The sequence below is a fragment of the Gopherus evgoodei genome, chromosome 2, assembly GCF_007399415.2.
Source record: "Gopherus evgoodei ecotype Sinaloan lineage chromosome 2, rGopEvg1_v1.p, whole genome shotgun sequence".
NCBI lineage: Eukaryota > Metazoa > Chordata > Testudines > Testudinidae > Gopherus > Gopherus evgoodei.
Window position 1 is genome coordinate 64,493,075 of NC_044323.1, and position 18,277 is coordinate 64,511,351.

Here is an 18,277-nt window from a genome sequence, read left to right on the forward strand (position 1 = left end):
GGGTGTTGTGGATGTGACGGTGAGAGCATCTTCCAGGCCTGCTCCTGCATATGAATTGTGTTCAGCTGCTGGCAAGATCCATGTAAATACTTGATTCTTGGGGACAGATTTTCTCCCAGCCATAGTAACCATAGTCTGAGTAGCTGGGTTTGGTGGAATGGTTATTACACAAGAGTGGAATGACAGGATCTGTCCTGACTACTCTCAGTTTGCTAAAGTGGAGCTGCTGCTGCATTTGTGCATTTCCCTGTCCTCCATTTTTTAATCTGAGGTGGGGAAAAGGGAAGGGAGAGTAATGACCTATGGATCTGCTTAGTCACAGTAAAATAGCGCTCTGGGTGCAGAAGGCCAATATATAAACTAGATAGCAAATCTTTTAAAACAGGCATAGTATGCTAAAGGTAATTCCAAATGGCAATGATTCACAGTGGAGAAATGTCCACATGCGACGTAGCACAGGAGCGGGTGGATGTGCAGTTCTATTTCAGTTCGTTTATTAATAGATCTAGAGAAGGTCTGTGTCTGTAGAAGGGCACAATTTAGCAATGACACCTAAACTGGCCCTGCCATCAATTCCTGGTGTAACTTCTTTCACTTCAGTTGAGTTAGGCCAGGAGTGCCGGATCCACCACAGCCCATCAAGATCAATAACAAATTCGGCCCATAGAGATTTTTAGCCATGAGGACAGTCTGGGAACTCTGCAGTCTGGAGGAGAGATGGCTTACTGCAGTGTGTAAGTGCTAGAGGGCTTTTGAGACAAAGAAGCCTAATGATTTTAATGCTTTGTAACTTGCATGAGTGTCTCTGTATTTTCAGGTTGCTGTATAGTTCAAACAGATCCTTACCCACCCTATGTGAGCCTCTTTTAGAGTCCAGACCTGGCCCTCTGTACTCAGTAGAAAACTTACAACTGATTTTCACTGTAAACAATTACATTAGTTGTTTAGGAGGCTGCTAGGATGGCTCTGAAACTGAATGTTTTATCTGAATGAGACCAATTGGAATGGATAATTGCTCTGCTTTGCATTTCTAGACATGCGTGCATGAACTGAAAGTAAATAAAGCTCACTTGATAGAGGCTGCTATGCTGTTCTTAATAATGTTAAATTAACAGCATCTTGATATATGCAATGTGTGTCAATGGCCCAGTAGTTTTATATGTCTAGTTTGTGTATATATCAAGGCTAGATCTGCCCCGATTACCAAGATTGGAGTGAACATTTTTAGTTTTTAATGTAATACTCTGTGGTGCTGAATATTGCCTGATGGGAGTTGAGGATTGTCAGAGTATGTCTACACTGCAGTTAGACACCTGTGACTGGCCTGTACCAGCTGACTCAGGCTTGCAGGGCTCAGGCAAAGCGGCTATTTAACTGTGATGTAAATATTTGGGCTCGAATTGGAGCCCGGGCTCTGAAATGTGGGAGGGTCCCAGAGCTTGGGCTGCAGCCTGAGCCAGAACATCTACATGGCAATTAAACGTACCCTTAGCTGGGGCCCCTTAACCAGAGCCCCTTCACCCAAGTCAGCTGGCACGGATCAGCCACAGGTATCTAATTGCAGTGTAGATATACCCTAAGATTCAAAGCTAATTGAAGTTAATGGGAACCTTTCAATTGCCTTTAGAGGACTTTACATCAGCCTTATAATATCTTTGGTCATTTTAGATGGTGTGGGTTTCTCAAAGTGCTTTTAATAACGATAAAACTATGTTTCTTTTGCCCAAGGACATGGAAAAATGAATGGTTAAAGGCTGGTGAAAGACTTATTAATGGTCCGTCTTTCCTACACAATAAAAGCATTTATTTACTCTTAAGTTTTCAGCTATGAAGGAAAAGAGGCATGGTAGAGGTTGGTCTATGTTTGTAGGTGTTTAAATATACAGTATTGTGAATAAAATATGTTACTGTCTGATGACAGAATTTTTGTTTAGGAGTATTTCATAATAAACCAAAAGGAGAATTTTGGCTGGCAAAGTTTTCAAAGTTCACAATAAACTGTTGCTGGCATGAAAGTCAGCTAAACAGGCCATGTTGTTGTTTCCCCCAGGATGTCTTTCATGTTTTTTTCTCTTCCCATTGGAAATACAATTATTTATTTGCATGCAAGGTAGGTGAATTCTTTTATCTATTTGTGTATCATAAACCAAACAATTAGTATACTGCAGTCACAGTGTACTTTAAAAAAAACAACCCTTCAAAAGCCTTTAGTCAATATTATTATTGGAGGGAAAACTCTTAAGTAATTGTATGCAAACAATAATAGGCAAAGTTGTTTGGTGTTTAATAATAAAAGTTGCTCTAGAAAACAAAAAAAGTGACTTGTAGCGCAGAGCTCCACATGCAGTGAACCCAAGGATAGAGATATGATGTCAGTCTTTGAAGGGATGGACAATACACTCTCTGCCAACACTGGAAAATCCCAGAAGATTAGTTTATTTGCCAGATGTTATTGGGAGTTCATCACTGACACCCTCTGCTTCATAGTCTTCATCTCACCGCAGTTGCCTTTCCTGCCCTTTGCAAATTTCCTGTCGAACTCTTTTTCAGAGTGCGACACTCAAGTTCCTCCTTGAAGTTGATGTTTTTGCTTCATAGCAATAGGAAGGTTGTCCTGTTGACTTATGAAGACGATCTGAAGCCTTTCTTTGTTTTCTTTAATACACGCACGATAACTCTCCAGGCATCAGCATATATATGAAAGAGCCACTGATGTGAAGTGCAGCAGCTTCTTCAGTTCTGGAAGCCTTGCTGGTACTTGTGGGAGATATGGGACTACACTTCACACAACCCATTCACAACAGTGAGGTTGGGTGCTTGATGTATACATTGGGATGGATTTTGTCCCATAGGGTATAAATCTGCTGGGTCTTTTTATGAATAATCTCAGAACTTAACCTCTTCCCCCTTTTTCAGCAATCTGTTTTTGTGCTGCTGTCAATTGCAATCCTCTTGAGAGTATCTCAAGCATTGCTCCTTACTGGGTGATACTGATCAGAATTAATCAAAAAACAATATTGAGTGTAGGAGAGTCTCAGACCAATGACAGCAGACAAAAAAAATGTTTGAACAGACAGAAATTTGCTCATATATTTCCCCCTTAATTCCTGCAAGAGTTTTCTGGTAAATATTGATTTCAATTAATAGAAGTTTTAACTTGTCTATGGGCTTGTGCCCCAAGTAATTATTCCCAAGGTTAAGGCTTACTTAGTGTAAGAACAAAATGAAACATATTTCTCTTTAAGATGTCAGCTGGTGATGGTTATTTCTTAGAAGAAGATTGTTGCCATAGGTTGGTTGTATAGTACGATTTTTTTAAATATGTAGAACAATTTGAGAGGCAGAGGATGAGTGATTGTGTAGTGATGAGTTGAGTATGAGATTCTGACTTTGTATGACTGCCCACAGATATCAAAAACCACTCTGCTTTACTGTGGACTTATTGGGTACTGAGGCTGCCACTTCTAGTGATGTCACTCCTAGAAGAAAGACCTGGAGTACTTCCAAGAGAGGCAGTGAATCCATTTAGCTTTTGTGTGTGTGTGTGTGTGTGTGTGTGTGTGTGTGTGTGTGTGTGTGTGTGTGTGTGTGTGAGAGAGAGAGAGAGAGAGAGAGAGAGAGAGAGAAATGATTACCTCACTCCCTCTCCCAGAAGGATTGCCTCCAGCATTGGAGTAATGTCCCTTTCCTTATAAAGATTCAGTTTGAGTTTTAGAATACTTTTGAGCTGAGGCAACTTTCATGAACAGTTTATCAGTGCCCCTGTTACTTCTTCCTTAATCTATAACCTACAATTTTCCTACTTCCTTTGTGATCTATCTCCTATTAGTTAACAACTAAATGGTCATTTCTATATAATAATACATCCTTCTTCTGTATATATCTAAAATAACAGGTTACTGCTTATTGTGTGTCCTCACTTTAAATGGCTTCATATTGGTGGTTGGATGATCAAAACACCCATGATTCTTATAGGCCCTCAGCTCCTGTATCTGGGTTACATAGATCCATATTTTGTCATGGTTCTGAGATATTCCAAAAACTGTCAGTGAGCAAAAAGACGTAGTGATAGGAGAAAACCAAAAGTCTAGAAAAGTCCCCTGAACTTATGTCTGTATTTGACACTAGTGTGATTGCTGCTGGAATGCTGTGTCTAATTCTGGTGCCCACAATTCAAGAAGGATGTTGATAAATTGGACAGGGTTTAGAGAAGAGCCACAAGAATGATTAATGGTTTAGAAAACATGCCTGATAGTGATAGGCTCAAGGAGCTCAATCTACTTAGTTTAACAAAGAGAAGGTTAAGAGGTGACATGATCAGTCTATGGGTACGTCTACACTACAGGATTATTCCGATTTTACATAAACCGGTTTTGTAAACCAGATTGTATAAAGTCGAATGCACACGGCCACACAAAGCACAATAATTCGGTGGTGTGCGTCCATGTACCGAGGCTAGCGTCGATTTCTGGAGCGTTGCACTATGGGTAGCTATCCCATAGCTATCCCATAGTTCCTGCAGTCGCCCCTGCCCATTGGAATTCGGGGTTGAGATCCCAATGCATGATGGTGCAAAGTGTCGCGGGTGATTCTGGGTAAATGTCGTCACTCATTCCTTCCTCTGTGAAAGCAACGGCAGACAATCATTTTGTGCCCTTTTTCCCTGGATTGCCCTGGCAGACACCATAGCATGGCAACCATGGAGCCCATTTTGCTTTTTGTCACTGTCACCATATGTGTACTGGATGTCGCTGACAGAGGCGGTACTGCAGCGCTACACAGCAGCATTCATTTGCCTTTGCAAGATAGCAGAGACGGTTTCCAGTCGTTCTGTACTGTCTGTTATGCCATTGTAAATTGGCAATGAGATGACGGTTATCAGTCATTCTGTACCGTCTGCTGCTGTCATGGATGCTCCTGGCTGACCTTCGCTGAGGTCGGCCGGGGACGCAAAGACAAAAATGGGAATGACCCCCCGGGTCATTTCCTCCTTTATGTTGTATCTAAAAATAGAGTCAGTCCTGCCTAGAATATAGGGCAAGTGTATTAGATCCCACAGAAATGATGACCCTCATGCCATTCTAGGGGGTGCCTCTGCAACAACTCCACCCGTTGCTTCCCTCCTCCCCCAACCCTTCTGGGCTACCATTGCAGGGTCCCCCCATTTGTGTGATGAAGTAATAAACAATGCAAGAATAAGCAACACTGACTTTTTAATGAGATAAAATGGGGAGGCAGCCTCCAGCTGCTATGATAGTGCAGGCAGGACATTAAACGGTGGAGGGGAGAGGAGCGCAGCATCCCACTGCTATGATAGTCCAGGCAGTACAGAATCTTTTCTTTAGACTTGAAAGGGGAGGGGAGGCTGTTGGAGTTCAGCCCCCAGTTGCTATGATGAAGATGGTTACCAGCCGTTCTGTACCATCTGCCTGGAATAACCGGGAATCATTCCTATTTTTATCCAGGCGCCTGCAGCTGACCTCATCTGAGGCCAGGCAGGAGCACTCACGGGCTGATGACGAGAACAGTTACCAGTCCTACTGCACTATACCGTCTGCCACCGGGGAAGGGAAGGGAGAGGATGCTGCTGTTCATTGCTCCAGCACCATGTCAACCAGCAGCATGCAGTAGACATATGGTGACATTAAAAAAAGTCAACAAATGATTTTTTTCCCTTACTTTCACAGGGTTGGGGGGAGTAAATTGACGAGATATACCCTGAACCACCCTGGACAACGCGTTTGACCCTTCAGGCATTGGGAGCTCAGCCAAGAATGCAAATACTTTTTGGAGACTGCGGGGACTGTGGGATAGCTGGAGTCCTCAGTCCCCGCTCCGTTCCTCCATGAGCGTCCATTTGATTCTTTGGCTTTTCGTTACGCTTGTCACACAGCACTGTGCTGTGGACTCTGCATCATAGCCTGGAGATTTTTTTCAAATGCTTTGGCATTTCGTCTTCTGTACCAGAACTCTGATAGAACAGATTTGTCTCCCCAAACAGCGATCAGATCCAGTATCTCCTGTACGATCCATGCTGGAGCTCTTTTTGGATTTGGGACTGCATCGCTACCCATGCTGATCAGAGCTCCACGCTGGGCAAACAGGAAATGCAATTCAAAAGTTCACAGGGCTTTTCCCGTGTACGTGGCCAGTGCATCCGAGTTCAGATTGCTTTCCAGAGCGGTCACAGTGGTGCACTGTGGGATATCGCCTGGAGGCCAATACCGTCAATTTGCGGCCACACTAACCCTAATCCGATATGGTAATACCGATTTCAGCACTACTCCTCTCGTCGGGAAGGAGGACAGAAACCGGTTTAAAGAGCCCTTTATATTGATATAAAGGGGCTCTTTGTGTGGACGGGTGCAGCATTAAATCGGTTTAACGCTGCTAAAATCGGTATAAACGTGTAGTGTAGACCAGGCCTATAAGTATCCACATGGGGAACAAATATTTAATAATGGACTCTTCAGTATAGCAGAGAAAGGTGTTACACAATCTAATGGCTGAAAATTGAAGCTAGAGAAATTCAGACAGGAAATAAGGTATACATTTTTAACAGTGAGAGTAGTTAACCATTGGAACAGTTTGCTAAGGGTGGTAGTGGATTCTCCATCACTGACCATTTTAAAATCAAGATTGGATGTTTTCCTAACAGAGATGCCCTAGGAATTATTTGCGGGAAGTTTGATGGTCCCTTCTGGCCTTAGAATGTAAGTATTTAGGAACTTGTGAAGACTCCCACCAGGCCCTGAGACCCTCCCATACTCAATAACTGCTCATCTAAACATTGCCTAGTTTCCCCCCTGCCTAATATCTTCCTGGGTGGGATGAAACGTAGTGGCATGCTATCTCTGTTTGCTGTGACTGGAGGCAGCCAGTAGATCTGCTGCTTCCTATAGCATGTTTTTCCTCTTTCTTCTGCGGCATGGGTGTGTGTGTGAGTGGAATTACAATCCTCCCCGCTCCTCTTTGGAGTTCCCCTGTCTTTTTCCCCTTCCCTGTTTGGGTTTCTACAATTCGCTTCTTCATCCTCTAAAGCCACAGCATGGAGTAAAAGTTGAAGAAATGCTAGAGAGAGTGATACGACATTCACTTCTTTCATAAATAGCAGGAGCAGTGGCCCCTAACAGCCAAAAGCAAAGGTAGCAGCAAAAATTCTGTTTCTTTTCTATCCCAGTTGACATGGGACAGACTGTGGACCTGGAACAGACAGACAGGGCAAAAATGCAGGACTGCTATAAAGTGCTGTATGCCCTGCATTATATTTTGTCCAGGCCAGCAGTAAATGAACTAACTGACTGCATTAAATCTGAAGCATTTAGAAGCCTTTTGTAGTCACAGAAATGGGAATGCTTGTGCACTTCATTTGGAATTCACACTGAAGTATTCAACTGGCCAAACACTTCACAGGTGTCAGTGGCTGAGTGCCATTTACACACCTTTCCTGCCACACAGAAGATGCATTCTACTGGACTGGCCCTGTTTTTCCTCCCATATACATGTCGTATAAATATAATCACAGAAAAACCACGAAAGTACTGTTGAGGATATCAAGTATCAGAGGGGTAGCCGTGTTAGTCTGGATCTGTAAAAGCAGCAAAGAGTCCTATGGCACCTTATAGACTAACAGACGTTTTGGAGCATGAGCTTTCGTGGGTGAATACATGCATCCGATGAAGTGGGTATTGCTTTTATTGAGGATATGAGCCCTTGCAATCTATCATATGCAGATCCTACCTGGGGACTCCAGACATAGATTACTTTCCAGCATCCAGAACTGTTTGGGAATGCTTTAATCCTGAAAATAGGGGGTTTCTACTGGAAATGCTGACAGACCCTTCACTGTAGCAGCCCAGGTGGCCAGTGCTATAATAATAAGTCGTGTATGTGGAAAGCATGATGCTAGTGTTAGAAAACAAGCACTTCGGCAGAACAGCCTTTGAGAAGGAAAAACACCATACTCCATTTCATTACAGCGATCCTGAAAATTGGCAGTTGGGTTTATTCAGGCAGGGAGAAATTGGTAACAAAGTTGGTCATTAACTCTGTGCACACTATATTTCCAAAAATAACAATTTGTAATAGCACGATGAGGATTGGTCACTAATATTGCCAGCTGGTGCTAGTCTGTCCACTTTAAAAATTTACATTGTCTGGAGATTGCCTTTTTGTACTGGTGTGGGTTTTTTCTCTTTTCAAGATTTAATCTAATTTCATATTGCATAACCCCCAGCCTCCTCTAATATTGTTTAAATGTGTGCATGACACTGTGAACAATTAGTACCAAATGTAGTGCTTACTACCCTGAGTGCTGCCACAGATCTCCATGGGATCCTTGTGCTGTCATTATCAAATCCCATTGCCATCCATCTATTAGACTAGTAAGCACTACACTCATAAATACTTTCAGGATTGGGTCTTATGCTGGGAACAGAAGTCTGTATCCACCCTATCCTTCTTCACCTGCACCAGCATAAAGGGCACTACTCACCTGTGCAAGTGTTTGCAGGATAATGTCAGTTATAGGAGCTGTTTCCATGAGTATAATTACTCACCGGAGTAAGTGTCTGTAGAATTTGGGCCTTGACCTATCCTCAGTGCAGCACACAATCTGTCCTTTTTCATGGTTAATCACGGGGTTGAAAACATTGCAACATTCAGCCAGTCTGTGGTTGAAGGCTGAAAAGTCACTTTTAAAATGGTTAAAAAGGTCACACAGCTGCAAATAATAATGGCCCAATGAAAATCAGATTCTGACTGTAGCCCACTTCAAGAACAACACTGAAACAGGAAACAAGCCTGCTTGATGCTTTTAGCAGTTAAAGCAATAAGAATACTGCTGACTTTTATTTATTTATTTATTTATTTATTTATTTATTTATTTATTTCTAAAATGAGAGAGAAAAGAGAGCAGACTTTCCTGGTGCAAATTTCTTGAAGTGTTTTTCCAATTGTAGAAGTGACAAAGCTAAAGCTCTATGCAGCCTTGTTGAGAAGACTTTTAGTCCAACTCCGAAGAGGATGCTGCTGAGAGGAGATGACATTTTGCTTTGTTTTGGGGATGGTTCGTTTTCTTTTGTTTGTTCTATGTGCTTCAGTTTTATTAATTATTCTAAAACGTGTTTGCAAGTGCATGACATACAAATTGAAAAACAAAGCAAGCCCCTTTTTTGAGACACAACTTCGTTTCTCTTATATGTAGCATTGGCTACTGAAGCCCTTGCCTGCTTCTGTCCTTTAATCTTTTCATTTGACTACCTCAGCTTCTCCTAGGCAGAATGATATTTCCGGGGAATGGCAGGGTACAACAATGTAGCAGATTTCCTCACATATGTATCCTGCCAATGAGACTCTTTAGGTAGTCACAATAGGGCAATAAATGCTGACAGATGTTGTTAACATTGCTATTAAAACCCAATCCCCTTTTCAGATACATAATACATTCAAACCCATGTTAATGATATCAGAACTGATCCTGACATATCAATATCATAATATAATATAAGTGCTCACTTATATTAATAATTCCTGCTTGCAGTTCTGAAGTTGTCAAATACTGAGAAATTGATAACAACAGAAGCCAAGAATTCAGACCTAAGTAACTTTTTAACCAAGCGTTCTGGATTCATTTGATGTTCATTGTGTGAATTAATTTGGTGCTGGTGTGGTTGTCACATGAAATTCTATGGAAAATCCATTGTAAATGTAATTTGAGTGTGAAAGGCGTTAAAGGTTAATTTAGATGGAGGTGTTAATATGATTTTTATTAGATGCAGCAGCTCTGGGTGGGTTATTTTCTCATGCATGCTGGTGCACCTGCACACATTTGTAAAACAATTGAATTACATTATGTTGTGATGCACATGCATTAGCCTTACACTATGAACCATATGCTATACGTATATGCAGCTGTCACTATTCTGAACTGGGGGATGTGAGACCTACACCCACATCTTGACAAGGACTTCATATAACTTCTCCAAAGCACAACTGGAAAAAAATCCTGCTATGAGAGGTGTTCCTATTCTTCAGTTTTAATGATATCACACATGCAGATAACTACTCTGAATAGTGTAATTTGACTCCAGAGGTTTGTGGTACTTGATAGCACATTTCTTAGGGGCAAGGTATGCTGGACAATATTCCACAGAGACAAGGTGGGTGAGGTAATATCTTTTATTAGACTTCTCTCTCGCACCAAGAGAAGTTGGTCTAATAAAAGATATTACCTCACACACCTTGTCTCTCTAATCTCCTGGAACCAAACACTGCTACAACTACACTTCAGATAATATTCTAAAGGGCATGTATTTTTTTTCCATACTGAATTATGTATAATTGTAAAAATATGTGTGCAACTGTTTGATTAATGAGCATTCTACTTTATAATTTTATTTGTTTTTAGTTTTGTTTGTTATCTTAAAATTCTCTGTGAAATGTGATTTGCATAGGAGACTTGCAATTATTTATACGTTTATCATAAATAATTAGCCAATTAATCTGACATTTTTGAGAGGTATGGTGAAAAAAGACAAAGACCAAATTTTCCTATGGGATACCTGTCTATATTTAGTGTAGATTTAGGTGTCTATTTCCATACTTAGGTATCTAAATAATATTTACAATTGTTTAATAATCATCTAAGTGACTAATTATGGATTTAGGTATTTAAGTTTTAACATCCAGCTTTGAAAAAAATTGGCCTTATTTCTTACAAAAATAACATTTGATTAGGGAAGGAAATGTAATAAGAATGGCTGGTAGGATTTTTAAACTCACTTTTACACTTGGGATCAAAATTATTTCACTCTGTTTCCTTTTCACTAAGCATCATCCATTCTTCTCCCATTGGAAGTGCAGTTGTATGTCTCCCCTGAGGATGAGGGAAAGGGATAGCTAGAGAGTTTGGTGTTGCTTCAGTTGCAGAAGTAATTGAGATATCAGATAAAGTCTTTCATTATCCACACATAGTTTTTTCCTGTGAAAAAATCTTTCTAGAGTTCTATTTAAAAGCACTTTAGAAAAAGGCAACATTCCAAGATTAAAGAAAGGTGGAGTTTTAAAATGGATTTACCAGAGCTATTTTTGTATCAGTTATTTTTCTCTACTGCTTCATTGCTTTAAGATAGGATGGTCCAAAAATCCTCTGACTCCTTCCATCTCTAGGTTCTTGGGTCAAATCTAAAGGGCCTCTCTAATCACAAACTGGAACTGACATAACTAAAATTGGTTGCAGTTCACACCTGGCACCTTCAGTTATGTCAGTGCAAATCTGTATATGGTCACCATTTCTTTTTTTAATTTTATTTGAAATTGATTTGAGTTAAATCAAAATAGAGCATTCATAATCTGAAATAGGGATGTCTACACACATTTCCGTTCCAGTTTGTGTGTAGATGTGTCCTAACTCTGGTCTAAAATTTATTAACTTTTGCTGGCCATTCGGTGAAATAAGTTGCTGGTCTCAGCCGAGTTTTAGGGCATAGTTGTCCCCCTCACAAAAAGCAAATGGCTCTGATTGTCACCTTTATTGGCAGCCTTGGCAGTGAGATCAAGGGCTTAATGGAAATGGCGACTGACTCCTCACTCATAGAAATTGTCTGTCTGGGTCAGGGTTAAAGCACACAGACAGCACATCATAGGGAAGCTAAATGCTGCTGTCTGGTATGTGGTACCTCACCTGGTAAACAGGAAGTGTGTCTCCTTGGCAATCAAACCAACACCTTTTTAGCAGCACAAAATTCATTTAAAAAAAGAAAAAGACGGGATATGTTAGAAATCCAATCATCTGGAATTTTCACTGCCGTAGTAAATATGATCATGGGGAATAAGTGCTTATAGGTACAGGTTAGGGCTGATGTAAGGTAAGAATGCAAACTGTTTACAGGATATTTACAGTTTTGCAGGATACTCTCAGAAATTCTAAGTAAGTAACGCTGCTTTGAAAATTAGCATCTGTATACTTTGGTTGCATCATTATAGATTCCTATTTATGCTATCATAATGATAAAGGACACAATCAACCTGAAGTCTACTCTGTTTTTTCTTAAAAATGGGTTCAAGTAGTTTATGGTTCAACACCTGTCCAGGAGGCCATCTGCCAATTTTGGGGACTTTATAATCAAATTTTCCTACTTTTTAAAATGTCTTTCTCCCCTCTTTAATTGGGTGAAAGACACACACAAACAGACTAAACAGGGATACTGCTAAGCAAGGATAGAGTGAAACTGAATACACTCAAAATGCTGTCCAGTGCAAGCAAACTGAAAAAAAGTGTTTTGTTTTCTAATGTTGTTAATTTAGTACAATCCTAGTGATTACTTGTAAAAATAGTAGGTTCAAAATGGTGATTGGCCACTTAGGAAGAAAAAAAGGCTTTATAAAATAATTTAGTCCAAATCAATGAGAAGCACTGCTCGAGTACTGACACAAATTCAGCTGTAATACGGCACTCTAAGAGTTGCATACTATGTGGAGAGGCAAATTTATTTCTCCGCCTCTTTTTTTTGTTCTTTTCTCATGTTCTAACCCAACAGCTCTCTCCCAAGGTCTAGTCCACAATTAAAATACTGGACTGCAGTGGCTTTTGGGGACATTACAGTTCTGCTCTCTGCTATATTGCAAGTCTTATGATCCTTAGGACTACATATGTAATACTATACGCTAAATACGTTACCTAAGATAATTCACTACCCAAAATGTAGGTTGTTCAGTTAGAAAAGTTTCAGTTAGTCTGGTTTAAATGCTGTTCAGTCACGAACTGAAGGAGGAAAAGTAAAAACCCTTAATTTCAGGATCTTTCTGAGCAGACATGGTCTTATCTAATAATAACACTGAACATGTGTTTTTGTTCCTAAGCAGGATTTCTGTTGTAACAGCCTAATGGCTTTTTTCTTCCTTCAGAGTAAATATATGCCCAGGAAGGCGCAATAAGAACTTAGACTGTAGGGAGCCTGATTAATATTAGTACCGTAAGTTAGGACCCTAAAATGATGATGATTTTTTTCTTGTCAATTTTGGGAGTTTTGAAATTAATGTTTTTAACATTAAAAATGCTTCTATTTTGCATGTTTCCTGAAGTTTAGGGTGCATATATTTATGGGTTCCCTTTTCTCCCCCCCCCCCACCTTTTAACATGTAGATTTATGAGGAATCAAAGATGAACTTGGAGCAGGAGAGGCCTTTTGTCTGCAGTGCCCCAGGCTGCTCACAGGTGAGTGGAGTCAGCAGCAATATTAACAGAGCTCTCAGTGCTAGCTCTGGCTTGTATAATGCACCTAATAATGTTTTCCAAAACCGTCTCTTTTTCCACAAAGATATTATTATAGAATAATGAAAGCAAATATACAGCTATTCACGTGTGTGTTGCTAAATGTTTTTTCAAGCCTTTCTCACTCCCAAACTCAAACCAAATATTTTAAGCAACACTGCACGCTTCTTTAATTGTTCAAGTGGTAACAGCACAGAAAGGGAACGTACTGGCTTAGTATGGTTATAGCTCTTGTAATATTTGCCCTTTTTTCTCACACATTTGTATAAACCAGTAAGTTTTATCTGTGTGTGTGTGTGTGTGTGTGTGTGTGTGTGTGTGTGTGTGTTTATTGCCATTTCCATGGCTAATACTTATTATCTTATAGGACATCTTCATATTAAATATGCTTAATTTAAAACGCATTTCATAGCCAAGTTCTGATCCATGTTGTACACATGCAATTCCAGCTTACTTGAATGGCAGCCCCAAGTATGCATCTGAGGACATAATCTGGCTCATAACATTACATGTTTGATCTTTTCGTCATTATAAGGGAATTGACAGGTATTTTACCCACTAAGAACTGAGTTTAGAATTCAATGTTTCTTCAACACAATTGGTAATTGATAACAGCGTCATTAATCCCTAAAGCAATTTAGGAACCTCCATCCCTTGCATTCCCCATACTACTTTAGTCTAGTGACTAGAGTACACAACTAGGAGTAATAAGATATGGGCTTCCTTTCAGGTGCTATCATAGACCTGCTGTGTGACCTTGGGTAAGTCATTTTACTTCCCCTACCTCAATTTCCCTATCTGTAAATGAGGCTATCACTTCCCTACTTTACTGGGGTGTTGGGTCTTCAGTCCTTAATGTTTGTAAAACCCTTTGTGCTCTTCTGATGTGTGAGCTATTGAAATGCAGTGTATATTATTATTAGAGTTTTAGATGCTGGTAGTTTTATCCACAGTTGGAGTAGAAATGTGGAAATCTTGAATTCATGTGTTGGCACATAACTAATGTGCTCCACCATTTAAGTTAATAAGAGTCTTACTAATGACTTCCGTTGATTTTGGATCAGTCCCTAAATGAGGAATGTGTGCATTTGTAGTTTTAAATCTGTGTGTACACAGCTGAACCTTCACTAGAGGCCCTGCCTCCAAGAGATTAGTTTTAAAATATCTCCGAGCTCTTTAGCAAAATGTAATTGAATCTTTTTAAGAGTCTCGGCCAAGTTCACAAGAAGCATCAACTGATCGACCTTTCATTGAAATCAATGAAATTGAGTCCACTTATGGCAGTGGTGAATTTGGCTTCCACCTCTGCTGGACAGTCAAAGAGGAGGGAAATCAAATAGTCTATTTTATTGTTTATTTAATGAAAAAAATCAAAGTTCACCTTTAAATTATAGTGCATCTTCTGTTTACTATATGACATCAGTTGCATACTACAGTATTGCAAACTAGCTAAGAGGTTTAGGGTCTTCCTTCTCCATCAACCAATTCATCTATTCAAAGAATGAGTTAGCTGGCCATGTGTACCATAAAGGAAGTGTGCTTACAGAAAAGACACAAGTCTGGATTAAAGAAATGGCTTCTTCCTCCAACCCCACCAGGCCTTCTTTAGGCCCTGCTGATTTGCACACTGAGGACAGAAGCATAGCGTTCCATGGTGTAGAATTCATTTCAACAAAGTGTTCCTGCTCACAACATTAGCATGCAGAGTCTTTCCCACATTCCATTTGCTCTGAATGTAAATTTTTAGTGCTTTTACTTCTTCCAGATGAGTAAATACTGAACCAGGATTCACAATGAGGAAAAGGACTTCCCCCCCTTTCTTGGAACTCTATCTATCTATCTATCTATCTATCTATCTATCTATCTATCTATCTATCTATCTATCTATCTATCTATCTATCTATCTACATTTTTGACATATTATCCACATTATGTACTCTGTGAATACTGAGAGGCACATAGATGCTGCAGAGTGTAACTTACTATGGCCATGTCTACATCTAAAATTTTGCAGCGCTGGTTGTTACAGCTGTATTAGTACAGCTGTATAGGGCCAGCGCTGCAGAGTGGCCACACTTACAGCAACCAGCGCTGCAAGTGGTGTTAGATGTGGCCACACTGCAGCGCTGTTGGGCGGCTTCAAGGGGGGTTCCGGGACCGAGAGAGCAAACCGGGAAAGGAAACCAGCTTCGCCGCGGTTTGCTCTCTCGGTCCCGGAGCCAGCCAGCAAACCGCAGGGAAGGAGACCTGCTTGCTCGGGGTTCCGGGACCGAGAGAGCAAACCGGGAACGCCGCGGTTTGCTCTCTCGGTCCCGGAGCCAGCCAGCAAACCGCAGGGAAGGAGACCTGCTTGCTCGGGGTTCCGGGACCGAGAGAGCAAACCGGGAACGCCGCGGTTTGCTCTCTCGGTCCCGGAGCCAGCCAGCAAACCGCGGGGAAGGAGACCTGCTTGCTCGGGGTTCCGGGACCGAGAGAGCAAACCGGGAACGCCGCGGCTTGCTCTCTCGGTCCCGGAGCCAGCCAGCAAACCGCGGGGAAGGAGACCTGCTTGCTCGGGGTTCCGGGACCGAGAGAGCAAACCGGGAAAGGAAACCAGCTTCGCCGCGGTTTGCTCTCTCGGTCCCGGAACCCCGAGCAAGCAGGTCTCCTTCCCCGCGGTTTGCTGGCTGGCTCCGGGAACGCGAGAGCAAACCGGGAAAGGAAACCAGCTTCGCCGCGGTTTGCTCTCTCGGTCCCGGAGCCAGCCAGCAAACCGCGGGGAAGGAGACCTGCTTGCTCGGGGTTCCGGGACCGAGAGAGCAAACCGGGAACGCCGCGGTTTGCTCTCTCGGTCCCGGAGCCGGCCAGCAAACCGCGGGGAAGGAGACCTGCTTGCTCGGGGTTCCGGGACCGAGAGAGCAAACCGCGGCGAAGCTGGTTTCCTTTCCCGGTTTGCTCTCTCGGTCCCGGAACCCCGAGCAAGCAGGTCTCCTTCCCCGCGGTTTGCTGGCCGGCTCCGGACCGAGAGAGCAAACCGCGGCGTTCCCGGTTTGCTCTCTCGGTCCCGGAACCCCGAGCAAGCAGGTCTCCTTCCCCGCGGTTTGCTGGCTGGCTCCGGGACCGAGAGAGCAAACCGCGGCGTTCCCGGTTTGCTCTCTCGGTCCCCGGAACCCCGAGCAAGCAGGTCTCCTTCCCTGCGGTTTGCTGGCTGGCTCCGGGACCGAGAGGGCAAACCGGGAAAGGAAACCAGCTTGATTACCAGAGGCTTCCTCCTTCCACGGAGGTCAAGAAAAGCGCTGGTGAGTGTCTACATTGCATTACCAGCGCTGGATCACCAGCGCTGGATCCTCTACACCCGAGACAAAACGGGAGTACGGCCAGCGCTGCAAAGAGGGAGTTGCAGCGCTGGTGATGCCCTGCAGATGTGGACACTCTCAAAGTTGCAGCGCTGTAACTCCCTCACCAGCGCTGCAACTTTCTGATGTAGACAAGCCCTATGTCTGTTTATAACATACCATAGCCACCAGCAGTCTGGGCTGGCACCGAATCATCTCCATTTTACTACTACCAGTTTCTGTCTGTCTTCTAGGGACCTGCTGCTTTAAAATGGCGCTTTTTACAAATCTATCCAGACACGTCTTAGCTGCATTTGCTACTCCTTGATTTGCCTTGTTAAAGCAAAGAATTACCGTAACTAGTAGAAAAAATATTAAATTTGTCCAATTTGTGCGAAAATATTTTTCCAGATTCTTTCACTTACATGTTGACCTCAGATCATTTAATCCACAGGCTGCCCCATTTTTCTGCTATCTGCCTAGTAAGGTCGTGTCCACTTGCTCTTTCACCATAATAAGTTTTTCAACAGGCACCATTTAGACCACAATGTGCCCAGATTTTTTTTTATATAATTATTGAACTTTTGCTCAAGTTTCTGTTGTTTTATTATTATTATTTAAAGAAACAGTTGAAATTTATAATTCTGTTATCAGGATTATAAAGGTAATTACACCCATTGGTATATTGTATAAGGCTTCTTACAACACATAGCCCTTCCCTCTTGTCCTCTGGGCAAAGAAAAGGAAATTAGTTTAATATATCTTCCTGGTTGTAAATACCCAGTAGAAATCAAGTACCACTGTATAGTGCCTGGAATAAATCAGGTCTGATTAGAACCAACTTGATCTATTGCAGACGTGAATCATATGGGGAAAAAATGCATGATACCTGTGCACCTTTGGGTAGGGGAAGGCTGACTGTTTTGATTATCTTTTTTTATTGTTCTTTAGCAAGGATAAGCTGGTGGCATGGGTAACCAATCTGAATTTTGCTACTGGTGTGTATTTTGGGTATATGACTAGATAGGCCATCTGCATTTTAACCCTTTTACTTGGTTGTTGTCCAAGAGATCACTGCAGCAAATTTGCTCTCACACATAAAGTACAAAGATAGTTCTTACTTATGCTTACTTGCATTTTAGAATTGTTTTTGGCTCTTCCTGTGTCATTTGGATGGCTGGATGAATTTTTTTTAAAATCCTGTCCATTGCCAAAAATTTATTAGAGAACTAAATACTTCTTTCTTCCTCTCTCTGTGTTTGCCTGACAGCGTTTTCCAACAGAGGATCATCTGATGATTCACAGGCACAAACACGAAATGACTTTGAAGTTTCCTTCAATAAAAACGGATAATATGTTATCAGGTAAGAAGACATGGAATGTAAGAGACAAGTGAGGTACCTATTTTGATGTTGATATTATGACTCCTGCTGGAAGGCTATTGTCAGAATACTTCCAAGAGGTTAATTTCAAAAGTATTCCAATCAAATAACTAGTAGAGATGGAACAAACTACACCTCTACCTCGATATAACACTGTCCTTGGGAGCCAAAAAATCTTACCGTGTTATAGGTGAAACTGTGTTATATCGAACTCGCTTTGATCCACCGGAGTGCACAGCCCCACCCCCCGGAGCGTTGCTTTACTGTGTTATATCCGAATTCATGTTATATCGGTTCTCGTTATATCA

At 41.7% G+C, this 18,277-nt stretch overlaps 1 protein-coding gene across 3 annotated transcripts in view; it reads left to right on the forward strand.

Annotated features, from left to right (window-relative positions):
* The window catches only part of CREB5 (cAMP responsive element binding protein 5), a 361,410-nt gene that overhangs the window by 43,596 nt on the left and 299,537 nt on the right, over positions 1-18,277 (forward strand). Inside the window, exons 2-3 of one of the 3 annotated variants that reach the window (XM_030550853.1) lie at positions 13,145-13,216; positions 17,858-17,951. In XM_030550853.1, the coding sequence (XP_030406713.1) occupies positions 13,163-13,216; positions 17,858-17,951 (148 nt within the window). In that variant the 5' untranslated portion in view covers positions 13,145-13,162. Of the gene's footprint in view, positions 1-13,144; positions 13,217-17,857; positions 17,952-18,277 lie in introns of those variants that run through there. The other 2 variants (XM_030550854.1, XM_030550855.1) reach the window with 2 other exon arrangements.